The 14,419-nt window shown below is 47.8% G+C and overlaps 1 protein-coding gene across 2 annotated transcripts; it reads right to left on the reverse strand.

Moving 5' to 3' along the window:
- Window positions 1-313: 313 nt before the first annotated feature.
- Window positions 314-13,762, reverse strand: samd14 (sterile alpha motif domain containing 14). Of its 2 annotated transcripts, XM_036148525.1 has the most exons (12): window positions 13,697-13,762; window positions 13,086-13,333; window positions 8,917-8,972; window positions 5,712-5,869; window positions 5,517-5,633; window positions 5,241-5,427; window positions 4,735-4,834; window positions 4,587-4,655; window positions 4,350-4,506; window positions 1,511-1,630; window positions 1,272-1,427; window positions 314-861 (listed from the first exon to the last, which is right to left on the reverse strand). In XM_036148525.1, the coding sequence occupies exons 3-12, from the start codon at window positions 8,951-8,953 to the stop codon at window positions 706-708; spliced, it is 1,257 nt and encodes a 418-aa protein (XP_036004418.1). In that variant the 5' UTR covers window positions 8,954-8,972; window positions 13,086-13,333; window positions 13,697-13,762; the 3' UTR covers window positions 314-705. The 2 variants fall into 2 exon arrangements, with proteins under 2 accessions (XP_036004418.1, XP_012708373.2); XM_012852919.3 differs by lacking the exon at window positions 13,697-13,762 and having other exon boundaries at window positions 13,086-13,365.
- Between the last annotated feature and the right edge of the window lie 657 nt (window positions 13,763-14,419).

Consider the following 14,419-nt stretch of genomic DNA (forward strand, 5'->3'; position numbering starts at 1 on the left):
TAAAGTGGCTCCATCTGAAAAGCCTTGATAACAGTTTCACAGTGTCAACGGTCAGAAATCTATCATGTGGCTTCTCAGCGCTGGGTTGAGGTTCCTAGGCTAAAGTAGGCGCTGTAGGAAGCATCCTGCCTCCTTTCCTGCCTCCTTCCTCCCTGACGGCTGAATTCAGACTCTCTGATCGTGGAGACGCTGACGGACTTCTGCTCTGGCTGGACAGTCCTGACTAGTTATAGGCGTTGAGCCTGCTTTAACTTTCAAAGGTAAAAATAAAGTTTTAACATTTCACCATAAACAGGATCAATGAATCGCCTCGTAAACTGTTGTTTTATATTTATTCATATGTTTGTTGTTGTTTTTTCATTAATAAATTGAACTTAAACAGGACAGCAATTCATAACCAATACTGAGATGAAAACTAAACATGAAGGCTTAAGTTTGTCCCTTCATGGCTTCTGTAGATAACGATGCGGTCAGAAATGTTTTCCGATATTTAATGATTTTCATGTTTCTCCGGAAGTTCCTCTCTGTCTCATTTCCTCAAACCAACCTCCAGGTCAGGACATCTGCAGGCAGGAATTCCCGGTTTTCCATGAAGCACAGAAAGTTTATTGACGTCTCACTCTGACTGAAAATCCCTTCTCCAAAGTCTTCTTTGCCTCCCTGCATGCCATCGCTCTGTCCTCTGCCTCCCCCTGGTGGTGGCTCTCAGTTCCTGCGCTGCTCCTGGTCTTTCCTGCGTTGTTTCTCCTTCTGTTTCTCCAGTTTGTCCAGAGCTTTCCTCTCCTTCCCCACCGCAGTTTGGACGTCTTTGATGCGACGCTTCAGAGCGCTGCGATCAGACGAGCTGAGCACGCCCAGACCCTGCAGAGGACAGAGACAGCAGCGGGTTCAGGTTCCTCTGGACGAGGAGGGGGGGGCAGGTTTTTTTTTTTTTTCATGGGGGTACAGAACAAAATATTAGGGGAAAAACACTAAAGAGGTCAATATTTCATTGTTTAATATATTGTGTGAGCCAAAAGGCCAATTTTGGGTTGCAGAACTCTATTTAAATACGGCTGAAGCTAAACATGAAACAGCTTCATTTATAAATTATTGTTAGAGTAAAACTGTAAAGGTAAAAAATACAATTATTCCAAGTGACCAATCAGTTACGCTCTCTTTGTCAGCATATATCATCGTAACAAATATAATAATATCTCTTTAGTACGGGGGCTGCGGCCCCCGTTGGCCCCCGTCTAGGACCGGCCCTGTCCCACCATCAACACGGTCACCTTCAGCTTGGCGCCGTCCATCTGCAGCAGCTGCTCTCCGTCGATGTTTCTGGCACTGAATTCTGGGATGTACTGGTCCATGTGGAGACCTTGGAGCCACTGACAAACCTCCTGGGTGGTCCAGGAGGAGACGGAGGAGGAGGGCTCGTCACAGGGCTGAGGAGGAGGAGAGAGGAAGAGGAGGTGACTCTCACAGAAGCATCGTTACTCAGAGACGTGTCGGCTTTTCTCAACGTTACCTCGTCGGAGGACTGGGACAGGGTGTGGTATGGATGGGAGGACCTGGAGGAGGACTCTGCAGGAGGAGAGGTGGAGGAGGAGGTCTGAGGAGGAGAAAACTCCTCGCTGAGAGCCGACTCCTGTATGAGGAGGAGCAGAAACGGCGTATGATCAAACATCTTTTCTTGTTACTCTGATTTTTAACTGCAGCTCTTTATTATGCATGGGGACTATTTTCATCATCTGCATTAATAGTTTTTATAATAATTATCAGAGTGATCAGTTATTAAATAATTAAACTAATTGATCAGTTTGGGTCTTTGGGCTCTAATTTTACTGTAACTGTATGAAGCAGAGCAGCAAATGTTAAAATCCTGCAGACATGCAGGAATTTCCCTCTTTCTGCACTATAAAGACTCACAGCTGACAGAGTAAAACTTTTATTTAATAAATATATTCAGTGATTTAACATGAGACATGCAGAAAAATCAAATATTAAAATTTGCTTCCCATAAAAATCCTTTTTATTGATGCGATAAGGAAGATGTGAGGACGACCACAGGAAACCTTCAGCTGTTCAGTCCCCGCTGGGTCCCAGCAGCGCTGACAGACACCAGCATTATCCTCAGAGTGAGACCTCGCTCTGCGGCCTGCTGGAGGATCTCTGCTGCGGCTCCTAATGGAGCTTTAACGACGGAGGAGATGAGTCAGAAACCAGAGTTTCCTCCTGGCTGCAACACATCTCACCGCCCACAGACCGCCGCTGACGGGTCATGTGACCCAGCCAGCCAAACAAAACGATCCACCTGCTGCTAACGGGCTCACTGCCGCCTAGATGTCAGCATCCTTTTCTCATCCGTCTGTCAACCTGTGATGAAGCTGCAGGCCGTTTCTGTGGAAGCCATCAAACCAGCAGCGGATATGATCTCAGTTTTCATGTTTTGTTAATTATTATTCATTTCAAAATGAGGAAAGAATATAAACTGTTTATATTTTTCTTGTTTGCATTCTTTTAATCCGATTGGTACTGAATGGTTTCCTGCAGCTAAAATGTTTTAGTCTTATGTCGGATCACTTCAGTAATATCAGGAAAATGTGGCAGCTACCACCCAAACAGCCACCGGGCGTAATGAGCCCGGTCCGGTCCAGTCCGGCCCGGTCCGGTCCGGTCCGGTCCAGTCTGGCCCAGTCCAGTCTGGCCCAGCTTCCTGCAGCTGCAGAACCGCCTCCGCCGTCAGCATCCAGTCACCGCCACAGGGAGGGGGGAGATAAAAACATTCATCGCTCAGCAGAAAGAGAAGCTGTTCTGGGTTCAGAACACATGCGGTTCTGGTTTCTATAGAACCTTTGGTTTTGGACTGAAGGAAATTGGGTCGTGCTTCCAGTCCATAAAATCCTCCAGAACCCCAGACAGTCCGCCTCAGTCAGGGAGTCGGTTTGGTCCAGCTGGATGGAAATCAACTCATCTGCGATCGGGGAGACCGAACCAGGACAGAGGTCCAGATGTTCTGACCCAGAACCGTGAGAAACAGGAAGTCTAAGCTGGACGTTGATGACTGACTGAGGACAGGTGTGCAGGTTGGACCTGGGGGACAGGTGAGAGACAGAAGTGGGATGCTACAGACGCAGGAACCACAGAACGTCTTCTGGTAAGAAACGGACCGATGGGTCACATCTGATGCTGCAGGGCAGCCTGGATGTTTTTTAGGCTTCAGCCTCTGATCTAAACCAACTAACTGATGACGCCAAACATCAGCTTCTGCGTGAAACTAACAACATCCGCAGCTTCGACTCCAACCAACGAGGTTTTCATCCGATGCTCCGCACCAAAGAAGAAGCTTTCCACAGTGGAGATCTGGCCCACAGGTCAGCAAAAAGACACTTTATGACAAAATAAAAAAGGTTCTCCACAAGGTGAAACAAGAGCCGCCCCAAACTACCAACTAGTGACGCCTCCAATCCCTCCTCTCCACCTCTGCCGGTGCCTAAAATCAAAGGTTAACAGGACCTTCAAGCATCTGAGTGGGAAGAAAGCACCGAGTCCTAATGCCCCCCCCCCGCTTAAAAACATGAGCTGACCAACTGTCCTCCATCTTCACCAACGTGTCCACCTCCCTCCCTGTCTCCAAGAAATGGACCGAATGACCAGAGCTGATGTCCTGACGCCTGCGGTCATGAAATCCTGTGAGCGCCTGCTGATGAAACACCTGAAAAAACGTGTTTCCTGGACATTCTATCCGGGAATGTGTTTAATGTTCAGTGAATTTATCGGTTCTGACAGTCAGGGTTTTACCCTGGTGTAAATGACTGAGATTGTTTTCCTGATCTGAGCTGAAACAAAGCGGTTTCCTGCAGAAGAAAAGCAGAACTTCTGAAGCACGGGCCGGTTCTCAGTCGCAGCCTGTAACACGCGGTGCGTTCAGGTACACCTTGTAAAATGTAAAAGCAGTTGTCTGCAGTGCCTCTCAGGACCATCTCCTAAATCAGGGGTTCTCAAACATTTGGTGGCCAGGGACCTTTAGCAGCGGTAAAATGTTTACAACACTCCTTTAGTTTCCTCATGCTGATAATATTTTAAACAGCATTTTCTGCCGTTAAATACATTAGGAATTATGGATGTTTTTAAATATATATATAAATACACCTAATGGTGATTTGATGTAACTGTTGTCATACTTCCTAATTTCAGCTGATTTGACTTTTACTTGATTAAGTGGACAGAGTTAAATATTTATCCACTGTCTTCCTCAGCATCGTCTCCTCAGGCCTGACAGCATGTTTCACGGACCCCCAACCCGTGGGTAGCGGACCCCCGGGGGTCCGGGGACCCCAGTCTGAGGGCCACCAACAACAAAGTACCTGAGATTGGGACTTCCTGGGCCTCTGGGAGCCCAGCGGGGGGATCTTAGGGGAACATGGAGGAGTCCCAGAGGAGGAGAAGGACCCCCGACCTTCAGTGAACCAGGAAAAGGAGACGAAGGATCCGGAGGACCGGGAGGGACTCTCAGATGGCTCTCTGAGGACAACATGAGGACAGAGACGTGTCCAGCAGCGGACTATGGAGCAAACAGGAGGCCGTGTCGGTGAGGGACTCACCTGCTGCCCACAGAGAGCCTGTTGGATTTATCTTTCCTCACTCTGATGTAGGAACGTCTCAGCGTCACCCTGAGACACAGAGGACACCACCGACTGAGCAGAGGACAGTTGGACGGAACTGCAGCTTTTATATTTACAGTTTACTCACCCTAAATCCAGGAAGCGCCTCTTCGTCTTCTTGTCAAAGACGACCGTCGGACTGCCGTGATCGGCCGGACTCGTGTCTCGACTCGTGTCAGAAACCAGCACTGAAACAAAGCAGCGTGGAGTTAAACTCAAGAACAGGCCACAGTAACGCAGGCGGGAACGGGCTATGGCACCAGACAACGTGGGTCTCAGGTGTGTTTTCAGGTGAGTTATAGGTCCTATGATAAGGAATACAGACCTACAATATTTACAGCTTTGCTTTGTATCTAATGGGTGTACATCCAGGTGCGTAACCAGGTGAGTTTAAGGCATACCTACAGTTCTTAGAATGAGGAATATGTGCTAAACGACTCTATGAACAGGTTTGTATCCAGGTGCGTATCCAGGTGCATAACCAGGTGTGTAACCAGGTGAGTTTAAGGCATACCTGCAGCTCCTAGAATCAGGAATCAGTGCTAAACGACTCTATGAACAGGTGTGCACAGGTGTTCTTCAGTGGAGGTGTACCTTCACTGTCTGGCCTCCTGTTCCTCCTCATGTAGACAGGTGAGCAGTCAGAGGAGGGCGAGGATTTCGATGGCGAGCTGCTCGGCGTCACCAGAGCCTCCTGAGAGGTGGCGTTGGTCAGTTGATGATAGCGCCGCCTTGATGGAGTGACCAATGAGGCGCCTTCGTCCTCTGGAGAGCGACGCCCCTGAAACGTCAAGGTGAAACAGGAGGAAAGTTCTTCTCTGTGTTCTTAAAAGGAAAAGTAACGCATCATTTGCTCTGACTGGTTCTCACCAGCGATGCGTCAAAGGAAAAGGCGGGGCTTCGGGATGACACCAGCAAATCCGGCGAGGGGGAGGAGCCTCTCATGGCCAGGTGTAGAGGTGAGCGGGTGGACTGCACAGGACTGTCCTGGTATCACACACAGACGATCAGCTGGTCGCACCATGATCAGAATAACAGCCATCAGAGATTCAGGCTGCTCTCTACCTTCCTGTCGAAGCCGTCGTCTCCCTCCGTGGAGCTCACGCTGTCCCGGTAGCGGGAGCGTGAGGGCCGGTGGCGCCGCGCTTTGACCGACAGCTGGGCCCGGCCTTTCTGGATGCTGTTGTCCAGCAGCTCGGTCTCTGGGACGGCTTCGTTCAGGTCTGCAGGAGACAGCGGGACACATGTTACTGCAGGCTGATGGTGGAACCTGAAGGTGAAACATTAATGGGGCCCAGACTGGATATGGAGGAATGCTTTAAAACATCACAGAAATCTTATTGTGGGTCAGAGTGGGTTACGTTTGTGTGAAACATCAACCCAAAGAATCTACAAGCATCTCACCTGGACCTGCCATGTAATTACTTCATGGTCTCACAGCCATGAAGTAATCTGTTCATTCTCCTTTCCTAATTACATCAGTTGAGCCACCTCACCTCCACCCTGGGCTTTATCGTTGCTCTGTTCACCTGCCTTATAAACATTTGATAAACGGCTGAGATTTGGTTATAATCGCTCCCACACAGCTGGCATCGTCATGATCGGTCTGCCAGCTCCCTGTAAAATGCTCCCTTAGCTTTAGCAGCACCAACACACAACATGTCATCTGAAGTTCCAAAAAAAGTAAAAAAAACAAAGCAACTGGACTTGTTTTCCGTAATTGAAGACGTTTCGCTTCCTCTCCAGGAAGCTTTCTCAATTCAAAAAGTCAGGAGTATTGTGGAGTACCAAGCTTTATACTACTGCCTAACAAAGGCCTTTCAATGTCTTAGATAACATGCAGATTGAACAGAAACTGGTCCACTCCTCTGTAACGAGGAGTCATTAGGGTTGTTATTGGCTTGGTTTAAAGGAACAATGTTTTGATCACCCATATGAGGGTGAGAATTGAGGTGATGTGATATCAAGTCAAGTTCAGTTTATATCCAGGTTGGTGAGAAAGTTTCCTCTCTAAGGAAACCCAGCAGGTTGCATCAAGTCTCTCCAAGCAGCATTCACTCCTCCTGAAAGAGCGTAGAGCCACAGTGGACAGTCGTCTGCATTGTTGATGGCTTTGCAGCAATCCCTCATACTGAGCACGCATGAAGCGACAGTGGAGAGGAAAACTCCCCTTTAACAGGGAGGAGAACCTCCAGCAGAACCAGAACCAGGCTCAGTGTGAACGCTCATCTGCCTCCACCCACTGGGGCTTAGAGAAGACAGAGCAGAGACACAGAAAGCACAGAAGCTCACATTGACCCAGGAGTACTTTCTATGTTAGAGAAGACAGAGCAGAGACACAGAAAGCACAGAAGCTCACATTGACCCAGGAGTACTTTCTATGTTAGAGAAGACAGAGCAGAGACACAGAAAGCACAGAAGCTCACATTGACCCATGAGTACTTTCTATGTTAGAGAAGACAGAGCAGAGACACAGAAAGCATAGAAGCTCACATTGACCCAGGAGTACTTTCTATGTTAGATGGTAATAGAGGATGATCTGCCTCCCCTGATGATGTCACAGCTAACAGATCACCAGACCAGGTGTACCTTCTATGAAGAGAAAAATGATAGAGAACACAAAGTTAAAAGCTAAAATAACAACAAACAATGCAGACTGGAGAGCAGTAGGAGAACTCAGCAGAGAGAGAGAAATAGATCCTGATGTCCTCCAGCAGCCTAAGCCTATAGCAGCATAACTATAGAGGTAGCTCAGGGTAACATGAGCCACTCTGACTAGAAGCTTTGTCACAAAGTAGTCTTGAAGTAGATAAACCAATCTTTAACCACAATTCCCTTTGGTCTCTGAGTTCATGCTCTCTTCATGATTTAAAATATCCTGTAGTATTAATGATAGCAATGAATTAATGAATAAATCCAACAAGAAACGTGTATATTCCTGTCGTGGAGCTGCAGACGCCTCCACAGTCGGGTCATCACTGATGCCTCTTGGGTTTATTCCTGTTCCTGAGGTCCTGGTGCTGCATAAGCAGCAAAGCTTTGTGGTGAGGAAGAGGCCGTCAGAGATATTAGCAGCAGAAACGTGTCCAGGCCACGACTGAGCAACTACACATATGGTCCAAATAGAGAGCGCCGGTGCTTCCAGGACCCAAACATGGGTGGAGACGGACGAGCAGACGGATGGACGGACGGATGGATTGTGTGTAGCAGCAGGTTTTATGTTTATGCCACAGTTCAGTTCTGATGATGCATCGTCTTTTTAACTTAATAAGCTCTTCCTCCTCCTCCCACTCAGTCCATCAGAGCCCCATCAAATATTCAGCATGCTGACCAACACACACTCACACACACACACACACACACACACACACACACACACACACTTGTTTTAATCACTTACCTTTCTGGGCTCTGACCCTCGGCCTAAAGCCCAGAAAACAGTGACATCTCTTTACATGTGAAATGAGCAAAAACTATCCTCGCTCAGCTACACACACATTATGTCTTCCTTATCTGTATGTGGACTTTGCATTGGCTTCTATTCACTTTCCATTCATCTTTGTGGCCCAAAAGCAGCACTTTCTCCCATGGGGCCCTTGGCTTTGGGCCCCATAAGGGAGCAGTGGGATGGAAAAATGAGCCTTACGCTGTAAGGAATGCTAAAAACACACATTTTAAAACGTCAGCTTGTTTAAACTTCTTTAAACCTTTTTGATTCGGCTTCTAACCTCTTCTTTCCATGACAACCAGCATAGTTAGGCCAAGTCCTGTTTAGGACGTATACAGCCTCCAGAGAGGAATAAAGGGCTGCCCCCCCCCCTCCTCCGTATACACACTCTGAGCTGATGGAGGTTTATTTCCCAGGGGGGGAGGAGGATGGATGGGGGAGGTAAACCTGGGGGGAGGTGGGGAGAGAAGTCGTGTTGGGCTGTAAAAATAAGGCAACAGAAAGAGAGGAGATGGAGATGTAATGAAATAGGATGGAGGGATGATGGATGGATGAATCAGACGGTGGGGGAGGACAACGAGACGACGCTTGGGAACAAAGGAGGAGGAGGAGGAGAGAACCTGGATGAGGGGACCAGAATCCTGCAGCCATAAAGATGTTTGCAAGAGGAGCATTTGACTTTAGAAGCTGCTGGGTTCTTCCTGTCCAGTTATTCCGTGTAAAAATAAATAAATTTAATTTTTCAGCGGCGCTGATGTGCACAGACACACAGAAAGTTTAGAAACCAAAGGATCTGCTGTCCATTAGTAATGTCTGACTCACCGAACACGCTGTCTGTGTCCTCCAGGCCGGCAGACATGGCTCTGCTCTGTGATTACCTGCAGGGGACAGAAGACGGGGGGGGGGGTGAGACCGGGAGGACAGCGGCGTCAAACACGCGTCTCTGGGACCGGGACATGATCCCACACGGTTCTCTTCACCAGAACCTTTACTTTCCAGCCATTCCACTTCCTGCTTTTTCTGACTTATACTTCCTGAGATATCAACATAAATTCAGACAAAACAAAAACTCCACAATAAACGAATAAATGAAACCAAACTTCTCAGGTCTGGGGCCTCATAACTCTCAGTTTTTGTCCAACCAAATATCCAAATAAAACTCATTTAGAGCAACGTCATTAATAGTTATTAAGCTTATGAAAAACAAGTCATTTGTAACTTAAAGTGTCCAATAAAAATAAACTGGTGCTTGTTTTTCATCATCACACTGCAAAAAGGGAACTAAAAGTAAGTCAAGTTTTCTAGAAATGAATGTATTTATCCTTGATTTGAGCAAATAAATAAGATAATCTGCTAATGGAATAAGATGTTTGCAATTAAAACAGGAACAAATCATCTTCATCATCTTATTTCAAGTGAAGTAAATCTAATCATCTTATTTTAGGGATCAACATTCTCATTTCATTTTTACCTGTTCAAATCAAGGACAAACACGTTCATTTAAAGATAATTTTACTTAGTTTCAGTTCCCTTTTGCAGTACATATCTCTGTCTAAACACTCTGGCTTTATTTTCTATAGATACAGAACTAATAGATTTCTGCTAATATGTTACTGCAGAACAAGTGTTGGGATCTTTATTCCGTCACATGCTAAAAATAAAAAGGTTATTGTAGAAATAAACGGCAAAGATTATTAACCTCTGGAGAAATATTGTCATTCAGATGACCTGAAACATCATTAGTTGCGGCTCTGTTAGAGTCATAGCGCCGGTTCTCAGCGGAGGACAGATCAGCGGTTCTGCAGAACCTAACGGGCCGACAGTGAGAAGCAGAACCGGGCCGTAGCGGTCCAGCCACCATGTGCTGAGTCACGTTTCCTGCAGACTGCCACACAGAACCGCCCTTAACGAACCCGGCAGCATCTTCTACACTCTTAGTGTCGTCCTGCACCAAGATGTCCGCCTCCATCAGAACCTGTGGAGGAAGTTCTGGGTCCCTGAAACCGACCCGCAGCTTCCATCCTGCCTCTGATGGAACGTCGTGGGAATATTCCTGGATCCACATTTTTATTTCCAGGATTTTAAATGCTGTGATCTTGTCCTGTTTGGCATTCTTAAATCCTGAACCCGTTTTTCAGCTTTTGTTGTGTGTTTTTAACCTGTTCTTGTTTTAATGTGCAGCACTTTGGTCACCCATGCGGTTTTTAAACCGCTCTTTAGAAATAAAGCTAATTGGTTGATTAATTAATTGATTTCTGTCACGGTTCTGACCCAGACCGGTTCTTCTGGGACGGAATAACAGATCTGGAACAGGTTCTCTGTCTGGAAGAACAGAACAAAGTCTGTGGTTTTTGTTGATATTCACACTTTTCTGCATAATAAAGAGAATATGAGGTGGTTGACAGATAATGATGGTCCTGGTGGAGCGGTTCTGTGGGCTGAACTGGACCAGCCCGTCTGCTCCTCCTCTTCCTCCTCCTCCTCCTCCTCCTCCTCCTCCTCCTCCTCCTCCTCCTCGCTGAGCGGATGACCTCTGAACGACCTCGTTAAGGGTGGAGCTGGAACAGACTGCAGCTCTGTGAAGACACAGCAGGTCCTCAGGCGGGACGTCAGGAGGGAGACGGCGTCGCTCAGCTGATGCTGCTGACCCACTTCATCCCTGCAGGTCCTGGTTCCAGGATCCGGGTCTTTGCCACACGGGGAACCGGTTCTGCTTCATATCTGCAGCTTTGTGCCTTCTGTGGCGTTCTTCTAACAAACATCTCAGCGTCCTCTCCTCCATCGCTAACAACCAACATCTGGACAAAGCAGCTGAGGAGGAGAAGCACCCAGACAGTCCTCAGAACCTCTGAACGATGATGGGAACGTCTAGCGGGCCCGTTTGGGTCAGCAGAGGAACGTCTAGCGGGCCCGTTTGGGTCAGCAGAGGAACGTCTCCAGAGAAGCAGCAGGAGAACCCGCACACCGACCCAGAGAGAACCAGAACCAGCCAACAGCTCACAGACACTCTGAGGACCCTGCAGGGTCACAGCAGAACCAGAGAGGTCCACATCTGCAGGAACATCTGCAGGAACATCTGCAGGAGACTGCTGGATCCTTCAGCACCGCATTGATCACTGGGAAGAGTTAACAGGACATCCATCCATCCATCCATCCATCCATCACCCATCCATCCATCCATCCATCATCCATCCATCCATCCATCCATCATCCATCCATCCATCCATCCATCATCCATCCATCCATCCATCCATCCATCCATTCATCCATCCATCATCCATCCTTCATCCATCCTTCATCCATCCATCATCCATCCATCCATCCATCATCCATCCATCCATCCATCCATTCATCCATCCATCCATCCATCATCCATCCATCATCCATCCATCCCTCCATCATCCATCCATCCCTCCATCATCCATCCATCCATCCGTCCATCCATCATCCTTCCATTGTCCATCATCCATCCATCCCTCCATCCATCCATCATCCATCCATCCATCCATCCATCCTTCATCCATCCTTCATCCTTCATCCATCCATCATCCATCAATCCATCATCCATCCATCATCCATCCATCCATTCATCCATCCATCCATCTATCATCCATCCTTCATCCATCCTTCATCCATCCATCATCCATCCATCCATCATCCATCCATCCATCCATCCATTCATCCATCCATCCATCCATCATCCATCCATCATCCATCCATCCCTCCATCATCCATCCATCCCTCCATCATCCATCCATCCATGCGTCCATCCATCATCCTTCCATCGTCCATCATCCATCCATCCCTCCATCCATCCATCATCCATCCATCCATCCATCCATCCATCCATCCATCCTTCATCCATCCTTCATCCTTCATCCATCCATCATCCATCAATCCATCATCCATCCATCATCCATCCATCCATCATCCATCCTTCATCCATCCATCCATCCATCCATCCATCCATCCTTCATCCATCCTTCATCCATCATCCATCCATCCATCCTTCATCTATCCATCCATCATCCATCCATCATCCATCCATCATCCATCCATCCATCTTTAAGTTCTTAAACAGACGTCTCCTAAAGTTTAAATCTGGCTGAAACTCATCTGGTAGCTGAAGCTCTGAAGTCTTTTTCTCAGAGTAAACTTGAACGTCCATCTTTTAAAGTCTTTTCTGAGCCAAAGGAGGACATTGACCTGCGATATAAAGATGTCCACTGGTGCTCTGTGTGTTTGGCTCCGTCCTCTCTCTGTGACGGCGCTCTGGTTGCTGATCTGCTCTACCACCATCCCTGAAGCTGCAGGGTGAAGGTGCTGCTGTGGAACACCGTCTCAGGCTCACAGGAGCTGATCTTCAAACTGATGTAGGTCCCTCTGGAAGCTGCCATCTGATGAGGACTACAGGAACACATGTTCTGGTAAAGAAGCTGCAGGACGCGACGAGGAACCAAACCTTCTGCCAGTCGAGGAAACTCTGGAAGACTTGAAGACACCTTTAAATCTTCAGGTGAGGATGGAGAAATCCTCGTCAGGCGGGACCAGAACCACCACATTCCTCCTGAATCTGAGGTTCGTTCAGTCAGAGTTTCCTCTCCGGGGTCCTGGAGACCGAGGAGCGTGATCCTCCTACGGCTGGAGCCACTGGTGGCAGCAGATAGTCAAGCCGCTCTGGGATCAGACGTTCATGTTGGATTCACTGTGTTTGGTTTGTCTCTTCCTGCTGTTTCCTTCAGCTTTGGTGTCTTCAGGACTCTCGTTGGGTCCGTGGGTTCCTACAGGGAGAAGCTATCTGCTGCTCAGGCTGGGTGGAGGAGCTTTGACACACACACACACACACATCGCCTCTGTTCTCAGACAAACACACAATGTTCCCGGCGCTGACAGACACAGAGGGACGGAGAGCTTTGACAGCAGACAGGAGAAGAAGACGGAGGAAGAAGAGGAGAAGATGGAGAGACAGAGAGATAAACAGATGCTCTCACCTCGCAGTGCGTCTCCCTCGGACTGTTGTCATGGCACGTCACCCTCTCCTCCCTCAGCTGATGGACCAGGACCACCTCTCCCAGAGTTCAGCTGGGCTCCTCCTGGATCCGTAGACGGTCTGGAGCTGCAGCGGGGGGTTCTGGGAGCTGTAGTCTCCTCCTGGGGGACTCTGGGGCTCAGCTGAAAGCCGTCTGCTGACAAGCGAGTGCTGTTTCACGGCTACTCAGCAGAACACTGCAGCCTGCTCCTGAAGCAGCAGCACCAAGGACAGCAGCGGGAGGAAGAGGAGGAGGAGGAAGAGGAGGAGGAAGAGGATTGGATGCAGGAGGCAGAGGGATGGACAAAGACAGTCAGCAGAGGAGGAGAAGACTAAAAAAACTCAGAAAATATCCAAGAAAAATAAATGACAACCGATTAATTTTAGGCTTTGAGGCTGAAAATAGAAATAGTTTCATCATTCTTTCAGGTTTTCATCATTCTGTCACTCTGGATCATTTCAGGGTGTTAAAATGAGACTTTATATAAAATGATTTAGCTGTAGTTACTAAAGACAAAGCTAAAAACTGATCTGGTGCCTTCATATCCAGCTAATAGAGACCCAAGCACAAACCTCTCTGCAGTGTCACCTTGTTTTCTTGCTTATCAGGATCTCTGCGGGTTTCTGTCGCAGCGGCGCCCCCTGCTGGCTGGACCCGCGCAGGACAAAAACACATTTAAAGCTGTTCTTTTCCCTGCAGGCATGCAGAAAGTTCATCAGAGGCGTGAAGCTGCGGGTTGGCCGCTTTATTCTGCCTGCTCTCTCCCTCTGTTGAGTTTATCTCCTCAAACCTCCATCCATGATTCCTACAGAACCCCAAAGAGCCCTCAGAACCGCCCAATCCTCGACCCAATATCTGGTCCAGCTGGGTGTTAAAAACCACATCCGTCCATCCCATGCAGACTGGAGGAATAAATGTAACATTTTTAAAGCATAGTAAGTCAATTTTATTTATATAGCACATTTACAGGGTAAAAAACACAAAGTGCTTCACAATAAAAACAACCCAAAATAAAAAACAGCATGAATGCAACATCAGAGCGTAAAACTAGTTCAAAACCAGTTGGAACAAGTGGGTCTTCAACTTCTTTTTAAAAGAATGAACAAAGATAAAGGCGACGCCTTCAACCGTCTGGGGGCCGCAGCTTCAGAAGACCCTCCGGTCCTGAAATTAGTTCCTGGAACCATTAACAGTCTTTAGCTGCAGGATCTCATGGTTGGAAAGGGTTGGTGATGGAGCCTGGTCACTCAGGGCTCTAAAAGTAAAGACTAAAACATCGGTAGCCGATGTAAAGA

The sequence above is a fragment of the Fundulus heteroclitus genome, chromosome 16, assembly GCF_011125445.2.
Source record: "Fundulus heteroclitus isolate FHET01 chromosome 16, MU-UCD_Fhet_4.1, whole genome shotgun sequence".
NCBI lineage: Eukaryota > Metazoa > Chordata > Actinopteri > Cyprinodontiformes > Fundulidae > Fundulus > Fundulus heteroclitus.